The 13,989-nt window shown below is 40.4% G+C and overlaps 1 protein-coding gene across 2 annotated transcripts in view; it reads left to right on the top strand.

Annotated features, from left to right (window-relative positions):
• Positions 1-274: 274 nt before the first annotated feature.
• NUP58 (nucleoporin 58) overlaps positions 275-13,989 on the top strand; it is a 38,882-nt gene continuing 25,167 nt past the window's right edge. Inside the window, exons 1-8 of one of the 2 annotated variants that reach the window (XM_068395404.1) lie at positions 275-589; positions 4,463-4,602; positions 5,932-5,967; positions 7,434-7,586; positions 8,632-8,766; positions 9,504-9,614; positions 12,716-12,740; positions 13,193-13,258. In XM_068395404.1, the coding sequence (XP_068251505.1) occupies positions 474-589; positions 4,463-4,602; positions 5,932-5,967; positions 7,434-7,586; positions 8,632-8,766; positions 9,504-9,614; positions 12,716-12,740; positions 13,193-13,258 (782 nt within the window). In that variant the 5' untranslated portion in view covers positions 275-473. Of the gene's footprint in view, positions 590-4,462; positions 4,603-5,928; positions 5,968-7,433; positions 7,587-8,631; positions 8,767-9,503; positions 9,615-12,715; positions 12,741-13,192; positions 13,259-13,989 lie in introns of both variants that reach the window. The other variant, XM_068395403.1, reaches the window with a different exon arrangement.

Below are 13,989 nucleotides of genomic sequence, written 5' to 3'. Positions count from 1 at the left end.
CGGGGGCGTCACAGTGGGGTGGTGGCGTTACGTGCCCCGAGGCGCGGTGAGCGAGGAATGCCGGCAGCTGCTCCGTCCCGGGGGGCGGCCGGGCCCCTCCGGAGCGGGACAGCCTCGGCCGTTCGCACCGGCAGCCTCAGCCCAGGGCGCCGGCACCCGCCCCCGCCGAGCGGCCGCGGCCGCCCCCCGCGGTACTGTCGCGTTAAGGGCCGGCGGGCGGCGCGCGGCGGTGACGCCGTCCCGTGATGCACTGCGGTGGGCGCGCGTAGGGAGCGTGGTCGGTGTCCGCGCGCTCGCAGCCGCCGCTGGGTTCGAAGTTGGTGCCGGGCACGATGTGGCGCTGAGGAGGCCGCCGCTGCTGCCGCTGCCGCCCCTGAGGAGGCCGCCGCTATCGCCGCCCTCCCCGGCCCCCGCCGCCGGGGCCCGCTGCCGTCTCCCAGCCCCGCTCTCCGGCCGTTACCGCCGCTGCCGCCATGTCTACGGGCTTCTCCTTCGGCGCGGGGACCCTGGGCTCCGCGGCGGCCGCCGCAGCCGGGGCGGGAGGAGGAGGCGGGGGCGGAGGCTTTTCCTTCGGAGCCGCCACGCCGAGGTAACGCGGAGCCCCCTACCCCGCTCGGCTCAGCCCTGCCCGCAGGCCCCCACCCGCAGACTCCTGCGGCCTGGGGCCGCTGAGCCCCCCGGCCCGGCCCACCGCCGATGCCGCCGTCGCTCCGCGGGCCTGGCCTGGGCCAGGGCGGGCGAGGCAGGCCCGGGCGGCACGCGTGTGTGAGTGAGGGTTGGGCGGGGGGAGGACGCGCAGACCCCGGACTGCGTGTCTCGGCGTGTCTCCTGCTGCCCCGGACGGGCCCGGAGCCCCGGTACTCTTGGCCGAAAGGGCCCTCGGTGCGCGGGTGAACCGGCTTCACCGTGCCTGCCCCGGCGCGCAGGCGGTGGGGGTGCCCGTCCTGCCTAATCTGCTTCACGGCCGGCTTCGTAAACACAGATATAGGGATCAATCTATTCAGCAACTAGTAACAAAGGGAGGTGGTCTTCTAATGTTGCTTTATTTTTGGCTTTGTCGGAGGAGGGTGTCTCCTTTCACGGTTATCTCTAACGTTCTGAACGCAGAATGTGACTCTCATGCGTATCCAGGTTTCAGCCGTCAGCCTGAGCTTGTGTGTGCAGCATGGAGCTCGTTGATGTCAAAGACCAAATGCTTAATGTTCAAATGTGAAATTCCATTTTTCTGAAGTTTGGTGTGACCTTATCCTTTCTGACACAGATAACCTTGCATTTGGTGTGTAGTGTCTTGGAGTAACAGGATAACTTTGTTGTGCTTTGATGTGCACATGACATACAGCGGGCTCCATACTAAAGGCATTGTTAGTATTTAGGTTTCTCAGAATAATAGGTAAATTATCTTGTTGGGCTTTTTCCCCTTTTTTCTTCTTTGCACACAACTGTACTAGCAGAGATTGTTTTTTTTTCTGACTGGTTTGCTGCTAAGCCTCCATTGAAGATTAGGGCTGTTGAAATGGAACTTTGTATCAAGAGTTTTTTCCTAATCTGGTCAGGCAAAATTGATCAGTGTAATGTAAACTAAATAGGCAGGGTGAGCCACTCGAGGGAATTTCACCTGAAGCAGATATATTTGACAATACTTATCTGTCAGAATTGTCAGGATTTAGCAGTGTGAGGGGAAGGGAACAGAATATCTGGATCTGAAAGAGTATCTTTGGATTAAATGGCAGTATTGCTTTTTGGAAGCCCTTATGAGAGGAACAAGTTTTCTGAGTCTCTTCTAATAGTTTTAATTTTGTGGTCATGACAGATTGATGACATTCTTGTGTTACATGTGCTTGGTTCATTCCCCCCCTCACCCAACAGTGAAGCTTATATGGATTTGGTAAAAAAACTTAAGTTTCTTTTGCTTCATGCCTGTTTAATGCAGGTTTCCTGTGATTAAAATGAGCAAGTTAAAATAATATTTGTCAATTCAAAAACATTCTTCTAAATATACTGCCTTAAACAAGGGAAACTCTTTTGTCTTGTTAATCTGCATTTGGTAAAAACTACCTGCTGAACTTTTTATGGTTTGAGGTTTTTTTTTTCCTGTTCTAGATGGCTTTTAATCTGTTAAAAGTAGTAAGTAAAAGTTTAACAGGTGCTAATTAATAGCAGTATGGTACTCTGCATTTTTATTCATGTATTCTTACAAGCAGGATGAGTATTCAGGGCTATTGGTCAAGGAGTATCACAGAGGAAGAGGCCTTTTTACTGCTGGATGATTGGTGAAAGAAACTTGAGCATCCCTGTGGGATGGTTTGCTTGAGAACATGTTTGAGACTCTAAGAAGCTGTTTTTCTTCTGAGCTGGGTCTGAGACAATATTGCCAGGTGTTGGGAGGAAAGGGGCTTTATTGTGTGGTCCGAGCATACGTATTATTGATCAGTGTGACCAGTTGTCCAAGATTATATTCTGGTGGCCCAAAGCCTAGGTGGTGTGCCAGCCTACCTAATTCCTGCATTGCACCAATAGCAGTTCAGGTAGTTGTGCTTTTTCTTAATTGGTGTTCTCTATAGTACGCTTCAGCCAGGTGCAATGCTTTGTTCTAGTTCTAAAGTTAGAGTTTAAGACCTGACCTCAGTGACCTGAGCTCCTCTTCTTTCCATCTGTGAGGAGTAGATAGTCCTTCTGGCACATGCTTTCTCCTGCTTGTGAGAACACTGCTATTGCTTTATTTATACATTTTGGTTTCTTTTTACCTTAAAAATGAAACAAAATGCCACTTCATTTTATTTGGGTTTTTGTCCTGTAATGCTGAATTGCATATTTTGTACCTTAGCTTTCTTCTACTGGAATGCTGAAACAAGAAGAATTTTCACAGAAAAATCATCTTCATCTGTACTGGAAAAAGATGAGAAACATAAGTTCTCAACTAGTGAGAGAAGCACCATGTTTTGTATTTAAGTTTACAAGCAGTTAGGTCATGGTGCTGTAGTTTGGTGTGTTGAAATTTTGGGAATGAAAAAAGCCGAAATGCTTTGGCTCCTGTGGAGTGGGACAATTAGTGGCTCTGCGTCCTTCTAAACTTGGCTGCTCTGCTTCCTGAATTACTTCTTTAAGAATAACTCATACCTAGGTTTTGAACTTGCAACCAACTTTTGCTGGGCTTGCCATGATCAGTTTTGTAGGTATTTTGAAAACTTTTAATGTAGAAGCTAATTATAGCAAACTTTTTTTTTTTTAGGGATTTACTTTTGTGTTTAATTTGTGATGCCTGGGAGCTGCCCTCATACAAAAAGAGAGGGGAGATGAGGGAACAAAGAGAGAGAGTACTGAACACCTGAAACAAAAAATATTTAATCATAGTTGTTACCCTGAAGTCTAAATTGCATTTAGTTTCAGTGCTACTGTTGTACGTATGCAGAATGTTGTCTAAGTTATCTAGTTCCTAGAAAGGCTCACTAATGGAAGCAGGAATTTACTACAGATAAATTATTCACCTGATCTTTTGCCAGTTTTAAGAACAAAGTTTTTAGAATTGTAGACTCATCTGGCTTCTAGTACCTGTAATTTCATTGGCTAGAGATAATCATGATTATTGTAGTCCCCCATGTTTTGTACAATAACTTAATGCATTCTCTCCTAAATGTAAAGTTTGTTCTGTATTTGCCATGAAACTTCTGAAATGTGTAGTTACACAAAATAAATAAAAAAGGCTTAATTTTCCTGGTGATGACTGATCTCTGATTCTCTCCTTCCTCTCTCTTCTGCTTCATCTGTGAAAATAGCTCTAGAAGTTTATTTTTGTAACTTTCTGACCAAGTATACGGTCAGAAAAGAAAGTGTGGTAGGCATGGGTCCTCTATGGTTTGCATCTGTGGGGAAGGATAGTGTGTTTATTGGAGAATGAGTTCATGCATCAGTGTGTTTTCATGGTAGGATACGGCAAAGTTGAGCTGTTGATGTGAATGGTTGTGTGATTGTGCTTATCACTTCAGAATGAAATAAAGTAACACTGGTTGAGGTTTCTGGTCAGAGGTACCTAACTGGACTTACAGCCTGCTTTGGAAAGGTGTTCTTGCAGGTTTATTGTCATCTTTGTGCTGCCTCTAGTATTTGTTCTCCCATTTCAGTAGTTTCAGGGAGAATAATTAGGCAGAAGTAATGAGATGATCTGACGGAGAAAAGTTCACATTTCCCACTGGTCTAGCAAGGTGTGTCACCTTAGCAAGGAGTTGAACAAATGCTGGAGTCTGTGTCAGGGAAGCAGTGAGTGTTACGGACCTGTAGAAGGAAAGAGGGAGATAGGCTTCCTATTTCTCTTTGGTGACAGTGAGCTTGGACTCTATCTTCTCTAGCTGCGTTGTGTGTGGTTCGGGAAAATGAATGATGGTGTGGGAAAGAAACAGAAGTAAGGGGGGGTGTGGATTTCTAATTTTGAAAAATAATTATTGCTAATAGTCTTATTTTGTAATAGCTCAACAGGAGGACTTAATTTTGGAAGTCTGGGCTCTTCCACTGCTACAGCAACTACATCAGCTCCTTCAGTGGGCTTTGGGAGTGGACTTTTTGGATCAAAATCAACCACTGGCTTTACACTGGGAGGCACCAGTACAGGTAGAAAAAATTATTGTACAGCAAAAGTTTGAATCAACAGTGAAGAAATATATAATCTGTACACCAAAACTGGGTCATTATAATGTGCTTACTTTTTTACAGTAGTTCTGTAGCTCGGAATATTACGTAGTTTTGTAAAAAGGCTTCGTGGAACAATTTAAAAGGTTGTTCATTGAGAATTATGCAGCGTCAATGCTGCAGAAACACAAATGCAGTTACCAGAAAACTGCCTGACCCTATGTGTAAATTGTTCCATAATTTGAATCCTGGTGTCTTCTAGAGATCTAACTCTTCATCCAGAATGCTTGAAATTATGATTTAAGACTGAGGTATATTTTGATCTGAAAAATATTTTAAAACATTGTGAGATAGTTAATATTTGTAATGTGATATTTGTGGTAAACATTTATGGTTTTGTTGTTTGGGTTTTTTTTTAATGTTAGCAATATGCATAAAGAAATATATTAATATTTTCTTAGGTATCTAATTCAGCCTGTGAACATACAGATTCTTACAGGAGTATTAGAGTGCAAAAGAATAAAACTTTTCTGACTGGAGGGTTTTTTTTTTTTTCAGCCTCATGCGGACATAACAATGAATTTTACTTTGGCTCCAATATTGCCAGACAAAATGTTCTTTTTTTTTTTTTTTCTTGTACGCTTGTATGAGTGATAGGGGAAGTTCTAAGAACCAATCTACTACTGAAAGCCTGTATTACTGTGTTTGGCTACATTGGCGTAATTTTCTTTTAGCTCTCAGTGATTCTTTTGATCTTCTAATCAGATGTGTTTTAAAATATGAAATGTCATAGCACTGCGTTCAAAATAATCTTTTTAAATTACCAGTGGGGCAGAAACCGTACGCCAAGACACAGGATTTAATAAAGACTTTGGACTCTATAATCCTCTTCATTTTACTGTAAATCCGCTGTTTTACGTGCTAATGTTACATATTGCCATATGGCTGAAAAAAGTATTTGATGGAATTACTAGTTTCCATATTTTTGTTTACCTTCATTTATTTGAAATTTCAGACAACTTACTATACTGCTGTGTTAACACATCAGCTTCACTGCTTGCAGATTCTTGTAAAGAAAAATGATGTTTTTTGAACTCAGTTATGCTTTGATTTGTGCTGCTTGTGCTTACAAATACTGTTTTCTATGTTAATGTTTTGCTTTCAATGTACTACAGAAAAACTTGTATAATAGTCTACATATTGTCTCATAATGTTGCATTATTTCAGTGTGTTTTCTCATGTTTTTTACTATCATAACTGCTCTGTGGCCTTCAGTTACTATTCTTCTCTTTGTTTTTATTCTTGAAGCAGGAACAGCAACAACTATTGCTACAGGACTGACTCTAGGTAAGGACCTAATTTGGATTTTAATGTTACACAGGCAAAAAAAGTACAGACAGATCTTTCTTGTAATGTAGAAAGTTAGTGGTCATATGTGAGCTTTTTCCTCATTAATAATTGCAGTCTGCTTTGCATCCCAAACATTTAGGCTTCAAACTAGAACGGAGCCCTGCAGTTCTGGGCACTGTTAACTTGTTGTTAAAGGATTATTCCATCCCCGTACAGCAGTGACAGTGGTCATAGTGAAAGGTTAGACTTTGTATTTATGTCCCCTTAATGAGTTTCACCCTTCAGCAGAGGGCAGGTGGAATACTTTATCAAATAATTCTTTGTACAGAATTTCTTGCTCTCATGAACTTTGTGTGAACAGGTCTGTTTGGTAGTTACCTCTTTTGGAAGAATAAAGAGTGCTGAACTGGGAAGGGACCTTGAGAATATTTTACTTTTGTTTCTCTGATGAATCTTTACTGACTATTTTTCAGCTGTTGTTAGAAATACAGGAATGTGTGGGTAGTTGTGGGGTTTCTTTTTAAACACCAGTAACTGAGGTCTGAGGAGAAACTGAGCTTGAGTATCACGAATGTTGGGGATGGGGATGGTGCTCCAATACAGACTGCAGTCCGAGAACTTAGGAAGCCATGCTGTGAATAAATAGGAAAAAATGGTGTTGGGTAAAGAAGCAAGATGGTCAAAAGGGAGGAGCAGCAGCTGACCCAGAACAGACTGTGTGATGCGTAATCATACGTGGCAGTCGGTACTATGCAGATGAACATTAATTCTTTTCAATAGCTGGATGAAATGATGTCATCCAAACCAGACATTCAGCAGTTACAGAGAATACCAAGTATGTTTCTTATGCTTGCTGTTGTGTTTGTGTATGTATATGCACACTCCTCCTTTACTTTGGAATATGGATTCGAGAATGTAAAATGTATTCTTACCATGAAAACAGCAGGAAGTGGAAGGTTTATTTGCTTTACTTTAAAAGTGCTCAAAAGCTAAGTTTGCGGGAATAACATCTCAATATATTTTTCTTGTTTACAAATCGAAAGGATATATGCGTTCTTTTGGTATGCACATCCAATTGAGAATTTTTAGTCTGTATTTTGGGCAGTATTGTTTGTAGCTCTGTTTACCAATATTTGGTTCATCTATTAGATGCTCTTGGTGGAAGCCCTTTTTTTTTTTTTTTCCACAGTTTTTTTAGATTTTCACTAGATATAATTGCCAGTCCATAATTAAAATCCATTGGATCACGAGGAATTCTAGAGCAAAAATGCCTGTGCAATTAATGTAAACCTTTGAAATTTATCTGAAGGTGCTATGGGGATATTTTACTTGATGCAAGTGATCTTGCATGCCATGGTGCTCATGATGGTTAAATGGGAATAGCTCAGAAGAAAAGGTGAATTGAGCATTCATTCTCAGACAGAATGTTCTAAGAGTGATAACTGGGTTTGGGTTTCTTTTAGGCATGCCTGCCACCACAACAGCAGCTACCACAGGCTTTAGTTTAGGTTTCAACAAACCTGCTGGTTCGGCCACGCCATTTGCTTTACCTGTTACTTCTACCTCGGCGAGTGGCCTGTCATTATCATCTGCTCTTACATCGACTCCTGCAGCAGGTAGGAAAATGTTTAGGGGTTTGGGGTTTTTTTTTGTTTGTTTGTTTCTTTTAAAATAAAACTTTATGGTAAACCACTTCTACTTTCTATATTTTTCTAGTATTTACATAATTTTGTGGTACTTTAATAAGAAGGTTCATTTGACTTCACTAGTTCTAAATTTGGGCACCCTAATACAGATAGATTTATGGGCAGTATAGCATGTGATATAGGTAGCATATAAGTCATTAGAAGTGTAGCAAGAGATGATTTGTCATATAAAATCATTATTTTTGTTATTGTTAACCCCACTGAAGGTTGAAAGCTTCCTACTTGCGCAGCTGAGAAGTTTGGAAAATGTTTGCGTTTTGTAGATGCCCTGACATGGTTAATTAGTAGTGGAAACAAGGTTTTTCCAGTGTAGTTCTCATACTGACACACACCTGCCATCATATTTAACTCGGCTAAACTGCACCATGCATGATGATAATTAAGACTGAATTTCATTTTTCTTAACCTTAGGAGTCTGCATTTGAGCTCACCTATCTGTGCCCTCTGTGCTCTGTCCCTTTATACCTGTGGTCTTTCTCTACTCAATTCTTTACTATCCTACCAAAAGCTGGGATGCTTAATTCTAGAAGAAGGCTCAGACTACCAAGGAAATGTCCTTGTATCATCTGTCTTGTAAAATATTTTAATGTTTAACATAAAACATTAACATTTCAGTATTTAAATATAAAAAGTCAATAGCACTTGTTAGACCCATTATGCTGTAAAATAAATTCTGTGCCAGGTTCTAGATTCTGTAGTGTTCTGGGAGACTCAAAAATTTTACATAGTTGCAGGTAGGTATGAATTAATCAGGATCATGATATTGTAGAACAAAATAACATATTATTTAAAAGTCTCTATGGCTTTGTTTGGAAAATACAGGAAATAAACTCAATCGTTGTTTTTATTATCCAAGTATGATAAAGATGCTGTTTGGACCTTTCAGTTATTTCAGATTGCCTATGGATGTGTTTGAATGCAGTGTCTGCATGGAGCTGGTTTGCTTTCTCTGCAGGAACTACTGGCTTTACATTAAATTTGGGTGGCACAACTGCTCCGACTACAACTGCCTCCACAGGCCTTTCCTTAGGAGGAGCCTTAGCAGGTTTAGGAGGTTCACTCTTTCAGAACACGAGCACAGCAGCAACAGGTGAAAGTTGTTTTAATTTTTTCCTCCTTTTGTCTCAAAACATTGAAATTTAATGTGATTGTATAAATTCATAATGTAAGATTTAGTTTGTATAAAATCTTAACACTATGGAAGTGTTAAGAACGGTGTTGCTATCCATGGATAATAAAAATGAAATCTGCAATCATTGGCTTTCTCATTCTTAAATTCACTTGTACTTAAGACTTTTTCACGCAAGGAACGCAAGGAAATCTTTGTCATTGCCGTAATTGACTCAAGGAAGTTGATCGTAAATGGGAGAGGGCAATGATATACAAGTATTTCCTTTAAATGTGGAGAGGTTGAAAGCTCATTATTTTGGTGGCTTTTGGCCCGAATGAAATCTTTAACTGTTAGTATTGTCATTTCACAGCTTCCTGTCTTCTTCAGCTCTAGAGGAAAAATTTGTTGTGCTGTGTTGTAGTCTTGGTAATGCTGCTGTTAAACTTTAAATGAAACGGAAAGATACTTAAGATGCTGATGAGAAGTTAGCTATCTAATTAGCTACCTATTAATGTGAAGAAATTACATTTAACACTTGTGTATAGTAGTATGAAACTTCATGCAATGTTTTCTTCTCTGTTTATTTTGCATACTTTTTAAATTCAAATGTAGTAAATGGACACAAACTGCAAGCAAGATTATGTGTTCTTTTAGTTTAAAATAAGTTCTAATTATCAGCATTTTAAGTGCAGAAATTCTGTTTGGGTTTCTTATAGGACTTGGGCAGAATGCTTTGAGTTTGGCTCTGGGGACAACTGCAGCTCCTTCAACTACTGCCAATGAAGGTCTTGGTGGCATTGATTTTAGTAGTTCTTCAGACAAAAAGAGTAAGTCTGTTTTAAAACATTCATAATTTGGTTTTATTGAGAAAATTATCGGAGCACTACAGCAAAGACACTATTTCGTTGTGTTAGGAGTGCGGAATTAAAGCTGACAACTCTAACTTCCCCCCCGTGCTGCCACCCCCACCCCCCCCAAAGTTATTTCAGTTAATTTTATTCTTAGATATTGTGCTTGAATGGAGGAACAAGATTTCGGTTGCAAATGCAATGTAATGTAAATTAATTTATTCAAAATAAGTATAAGCCAATATCATCCTTGCGAACTGGGATCGAAACCCCTTAAGCCTTTTGGGAGTGAAGACTCATAGGGCCGTTTGCTGAATAGCCATGGCAGATTTGTTGGAACAAGCTGCCCAGGGAAGTGGTGGAGTCACCATCCCTGGAGGTATTTAAAAGACGAGTAGATGTGGTGCTTAGGGATGTGGTTCAGTGGTGGACTTGGCAGTGCTGGGTTAATGGTTGGACTCTGTGATCTTAAAGGTCCTTTCCAACCCGATTGTGTGATTGTGTTTCTGAACAGCTATATGTCAAATAGCCACTAGAAGGGGGAGCAGAGCTGTGTTGAAGTAATGCATTGAAAATACAAAAAGTACTTGTTTGAAACCATCTTTCTCTGAATGTATCAGATCTTAAACTTGGTTTCTTTTTTCGAAAGCTTGCACAATAAAAGGTCCCGGTTTTAGCTGTTAGTCTTCAAAGATGTATTTCTGGTGGTTCATAGTTCTATCTGATACATTCTATCAGGTTTTTAAAACCAGTTATAAAAACTTTACTTGTGTGGTAGCTTTAAAGTACTTAAGTAAGAGAATATTGAGCATTGACATATGGACACTTATTAATTTGTCTTGCTTTTATACTTTCAGAGTAAGCTTAACTAAAGCTGATTCTAAAATGTGCATTTTCTCTGGGGAATCAATACTGTTAATTTAATCTCTTGATTCCATTCAGGAGCCATATTTTAAATTAAGTATACCGGTAGCTAGACAAGAAGGAAATATAGAAACTCCATGAAACCATCTTTACGGACTAACATACATGTAGAGACATAGTTTTTCATACTTGTAGAAGACATGGCATATTGACTGTCCAAACTGGAGTGCTCTGCATGGTGTTGATTGTTTTTGGAGATTATTACTGAAACTGGGAGTGATGAAAAAGCTCAGATTCCTAGGTTCTTATGGGATTTCCATTACTATAATATTAGGATGTCACATTGTCACAACACTTCCATAATATACAAGTATCTTAAAATGGGGATCAGAGAACCACAGACTTAAAATCTACTTCAGTCTAACGCCTCCCAGCATGGTTTTGCCCAGCTCTGAGAGTGGAATCTTAAATGAGTACCTGAATTCCTCATATGTTGCATAGTGGAACTGGGTGCGTGGGACTATCGCTGTCAGGACGTTAAGCAGAGGTCCCTTAGCTAAGCAGTGGGAAATGTCGAAGACAACTGTTTTTTGAGGTTTGTGGTTTTTTTTTTTTTTAAATTTAGTTTATAATTTAGGAGTGTTTCCCATTATGGATAGAGCTGGCTTAAGCAACCCTGACAAATATCCTTACCTGTGTGCTGCTGCTCAGTTCTGTCAGTACAATTGGTTGTACTAGCATATGAGGAACTGTGTTAAGGCTTGAGAGTGGTGGCTTTACGGTTTTGCAGTTTTTATTTCTTTTCCTTCCTGAAGAAAAGGAAGGAGGAGATGTGGCTACCAAAGAAAACTGCCCTAGGAATCCCAGGACAGATAGGACTAGCACCTTTGTTCTCTCTTCTGGAACTGGTTATGAAAGCTTTTCCTTCTGGAGACTGAAGATCAACTGTCTAGTATTTCTTTAAAATATGGCTGCAGGAAAATAAGCTGTTCTTAAACATATTTTCCTCATGTATTACTAAAAAGAATGTAAAAAATGTAAAAACTGGAGCACTCACTTGCCCAGAAAGTAGCAAAATCTCATTTCAAATCTGTATGTTTTACTCTGTAAGTATTGTTCTGCTGTACAGCAAAAAAAAAAAGTGGCTGGAGAGAGAAAGCAAGGTGTACTTAATTTTCTGCCTAACTTTCAGGTTATCAGCAGAGAAAGGAGTCCTAAATTCTGAGGTTCATGCCTTTTTTCCCCCCCTCCCCCCCCCCCCCCCCCCCCCCCCCCCCCCCCCCCCCCCCCCCCCCCCCCCCCCAATTTTTTCCCCCCTTAGCAAAAGGCATAGGTAATGGTTTGAGACTCCAGGTTCCCAAAATTGTCCCGGTACTGGGTGACGGAGTCTGCAAATAAGTCTAAGTAGATGTTGCTTCTAAAAGAAGCAGCTTAACGTTTGTGGCACTAGCATTAGCTACGTAGCTGCTTTCTGCCTTGGTGGCACGGAAAGGGAAGTGAGGATGTGAATTTCACGTAGCTGAAGATGACGAAGCTCACTTCTTTGGCTTTCTGAGTGAGTATTCTTCCTAGCAGACTGCTATGGTATGGGATGTGATTGCTACCCTGTTATGCACGATATTGTTTTCATCTCCATTCTGTTACTCAGACGCTTTTGGCATCTTGATCCACAGATGCATAGTTTGGAGTGTGTAGGTGGTAGGTAAGCAGTAACATCTTCAGTTCTGTAAAACCTGATTCATTACTGAGCTTAATGCAATAGCAGAATTCTTAGGGAAGTCCAATGGGCAAACCTTCATTACCTTTGTATTTGAGACGAGACTGCTATTGCTGAGTTTAAACTCTTGAGTGTTTCGTGGGTGCAGGTCTAAGTGAGTTGTGGTTGCATAAGCAGGAACAGATTTCTTATGCAACTGCAGTTGTTTATGCATTTGTAGTGACTTGTATAGTGACAAAAGATGTTTCACAAGATGTTTCACGTTACTCCGTGCCAAGAAATGAGCACCTCAACAGTTGAACCATTGTTCTTGAAAAGATATTCATCTGTGAAGGGGGATTAAATTAAAACTTTCTTTCTTTTATGGCTAGCCTAGTCTGTTCCTCTTATCAAGAGGAAATAAAGCAGATTGTAGTCCTTAGTTCTTCCCTTAAATCTCGTTAAGGTTGTTTTGTTTGTTCTTCCAAGTTTTATTTCTGACTTAGTTTTTATTTTCTAGGTGACAAAACAGGAACAAGACCAGAGTAAGTGTTCAGATTTCCTTCGATTTCCATGTCTTACTAGAAAACAGCTGAACTAAATATGTTGGCTTTTTTACTACTTTGATCTTGAAAAAGTCATAAATGTAAATAACCAGCTTTTGCAATATGGACAGTTTAGTAATGGTGGTTCATGATTTTAAACATTGCAATTTTCTCATCAAATGCAATACCTACAGCTTATCTGGCATCTGCTACAGACTGATCTTGTGGTCTGAAAAATGGTTTCTGCAAATGTGTACAATGCTTACGCCACAGGCTTGGACCCTGGCATAGTGTCTGTGTGCATTAATCCAAATCATTCCCAGTTGTGGCATACATGCAATGGGTGCAAAACTGTTTAATCAGTCACCTGAACATTTTCATGATATTTAGTAGTCATGCAAAAAAGTTTAGCAGTATTAAAGCACCATCTAAACATGCTTTGTCTCTTGTAGAGATAGCAAAGCACTGAAGGATGAAAATCTACCTCCGGTAATCTGTCAAGATGTAGAAAACCTACAGTAAGTAGTGTTTTTTATTTATGATAGTTGAATAGCTGAAGGACAGTATGCTGTCAATGCTCTGTGACAAAAACACCCTACTGCAGGCTGCATGCAGGATGACTTACTAGCCCAAGGCCTTTTGGCAGGTTAACCTTGGGAACAGAGTAGGCGGATAGTTTTAGTAGCTGAAGTCTTAGGCTGGTTTTTTTTTTCCCCAGCCTCACTTTTCCATGCACTTACAGAAATGGACATGCCCAACAAATATGCTCTTAGAATCTGATCCATCTGTCCCTGGGAGTATTAAGCCTGTTGCACATGCGTAGTAAATATTGAACCTTACGTCTATATTACATGTGCATTGTGGATTTTATATGGAATAGAGAGATGCAAAAGAGCCTTCCTTCAGGCAGGTTGTAGGCTAGTCAAAGAGGCTGTGTGTCGCTGTATTTGTGAGTTCAAAGTAGTAATCGTATTTACATAGATACTATGTATTATATATATAAAAAAAAATTGATATGTATCTTAGCTTGTCAGGGCTCAGCATTACATGTTTAAACACTTGCTATTGAAGTTTAAGAGGGTTTTTTTTTTCCAGTATTAGCATGCTAAGAGTTAAGATAATACTAGCTAAGATAATACTGTGCTCTACAGTAATTTTACTGTTCAGTACTTGATTTTGGAAGAATTAATTTAATAGCTATTTAAATAATGTGACCGAAAGGTGAACACTTGAGTACTTCAGGTTCAAT

Source organism: Nyctibius grandis, chromosome 2 (assembly GCF_013368605.1).
Source record: "Nyctibius grandis isolate bNycGra1 chromosome 2, bNycGra1.pri, whole genome shotgun sequence".
Classification (NCBI taxonomy): domain Eukaryota; kingdom Metazoa; phylum Chordata; class Aves; order Nyctibiiformes; family Nyctibiidae; genus Nyctibius; species Nyctibius grandis.
Note: the sequence above shows the minus strand (reverse complement) of the source record. Positions and strands in the feature narration are given on the sequence as shown.